This window comes from Mustela lutreola, chromosome 1 (assembly GCF_030435805.1).
Source record: "Mustela lutreola isolate mMusLut2 chromosome 1, mMusLut2.pri, whole genome shotgun sequence".
NCBI classification, from domain to species: Eukaryota; Metazoa; Chordata; class Mammalia; order Carnivora; family Mustelidae; genus Mustela; species Mustela lutreola.
In genome coordinates, this window is record NC_081290.1 from 276,481,486 (window position 1) to 276,483,495 (window position 2,010).

The 2,010-nt window shown below is 39.8% G+C and overlaps 1 protein-coding gene across 1 annotated transcript; it reads right to left on the reverse strand.

Annotated features, from left to right (window-relative positions):
• Nucleotides 1-576: 576 nt before the first annotated feature.
• Nucleotides 577-1,530, reverse strand: LOC131822658 (olfactory receptor 5AP2). The gene has a single exon (XM_059158947.1). The coding sequence runs from the start codon at nucleotides 1,528-1,530 to the stop codon at nucleotides 577-579; it is 954 nt and encodes a 317-aa protein (XP_059014930.1).
• Nucleotides 1,531-2,010: the final 480 nt, after the last annotated feature.

Here is a 2,010-nt window from a genome sequence, read left to right on the forward strand (position 1 = left end):
CTTCCAAAACTGGTCATTTTGAAGGTACAAACACCTTATATTTTTTCCCACAATTGGGGGTATCTCTGGAGGATCCTCTTGGAATGGGATAGGATGTGGAATGGGATGACTACTCAACTGCAACTTCATCACTGTTCAATATCTATCAACTCAGCCCTGCTTCCCTCATTCCCTTCTAGCCGTCTAGGTAGGATTCCTGGGAACGTTCTCCACTACATTTCCTGCATGCATACAGGTATCCATCTCAGAACCTGTTTGCTCAGATCCCGAAGACTATATTTTTTTTTCTCAAGAAAAGCTAAATATTGAAATTAGAACTTAAACCAGGTCAGAATTTTGATACTTTACCAACCACCGACCTCCCCATTATGTTTATTCATCAGGTGGGCCCATGGATACACATTTAAGACACCAGAAGATTCAGAAGTATACACCATTTTAAGCAATCTACTTTAACACATACACGCACACACACACACACACACACACACACACACACAGCTTAAGCAACCAGACAATAAAATTAATATGAAAGCATATTTTCTTCTGCATAACAGGATGATATGTAACGTGGCTTTACAGTATGTGTTTCTGTAAGATCTTCTTTAAGGCATCTTTCACATCCTTATTTTTCAAACTGTAGATGAGGGGGTTTAGCATAGGGATCACCACTGTATAAAAGACTGATACAATCTTGTCCTGTTCCATTGAATAGCTAGATGTAGGGCGCAAATACATGAAGAGAATCGTCCCAAAGAATATGGTGACAGCCATGAGGTGGGAGGCACAGGTGGAGAAGGCTTTGTGCCTGCCTTCTAAAGAAGGCATCCTCAAAATGGCAATGAGGATACACAGGTAGGAAATGAGAACAATCATAACACAACTGATGACATTAAAACTGGAGAAAGCCATGATCACAATGCCATTGATGCGAGTGTCAGAGCAAGAGAGTTTGAGCAGGGGTGGGGTGTCACAGTAAAAATGGTTGATCCTGTTAGAGCCACAAAAGGACAATCTGAAAGTCATTCCTGTGTGTATGGCTGCATTCCCAAAGCCTGCTAGGAAAGAGGTAGCTACTAGCAAAACACAAATTTTCCCAGACATGAGAACCGAATACAGCAGAGGGTTCCAAATGGCTGCATAGCGGTCATATGCCATCATGGCCAACAGAAAGCATTCAGTCCCCAAGAAGGAGCCAAAGAAGTAGAACTGGGCAGCGCATCCATTAAAAGAAATGGCTTTATTCTCCGCCAAAAGGTTCACCAGCATCTTAGGAGTGACAGAAGAAGAGTAAGAGGCATCAACAAAAGACAGGCTGCTGAGAAAGAAGTACATGGGGGTGTGGAGACAGGGATCAATCTTAATTAACACAATCATCCCCAAATTACCCACCATGGTCGCCATATAGATTAACAGAAACAATCCAAAGAGGACAATTTGTAGATCTGAATTGTCCAAGAGTCCTAAGAGGATAAATTCTGTCACTTCTGTTTGATTTCTGCCTCGGACCCCCTTCATATATCTTATCATTTCAGCTGCAATACAAAAGAAGGGGAAACATGGCAATTTGGTCAGATTAATACATGATAGAGCCATAAACATCTTTTATTGACATATATACATAGACATTCTACAAGTGTTTTGGACATGATGTCAAGTTAAAAGATATCAAAAGACTGTGCTAAGTTCTAGGTGTACTGTCCACTAACTAATAACCTTGAGATGAGTGACTTAATATATCCATTAAGTAAGAGCACTTCTAGCATTGACATTTATTGGATAATTATAGGAACTTATCTTTAAGATGTATTTCACTTCATTATTTATGACAAATAAATTTGTTGATATATATTAGCATATTAGTTGAAATATTAATGTATGCCTTCTAGGGGTGGGTAAGTGTGTGTGTGTGTGTGTGTGTGTGTGTGTGTGTGTGTATTCTGGAGAAAGATGGCAAATGAATTCAAGCTTCTGCCTGTTCCTCCACAGTATTAATGGAATAAGTAAAAA

Excerpts from the sequence above, each read along its gene's own strand:
- LOC131822658 (XM_059158947.1), bottom strand. The coding sequence starts at position 1,530 with ATGATAAGATATATGAAGGGGGTCCGAGGCAGAAATCAAACAGAAGTG.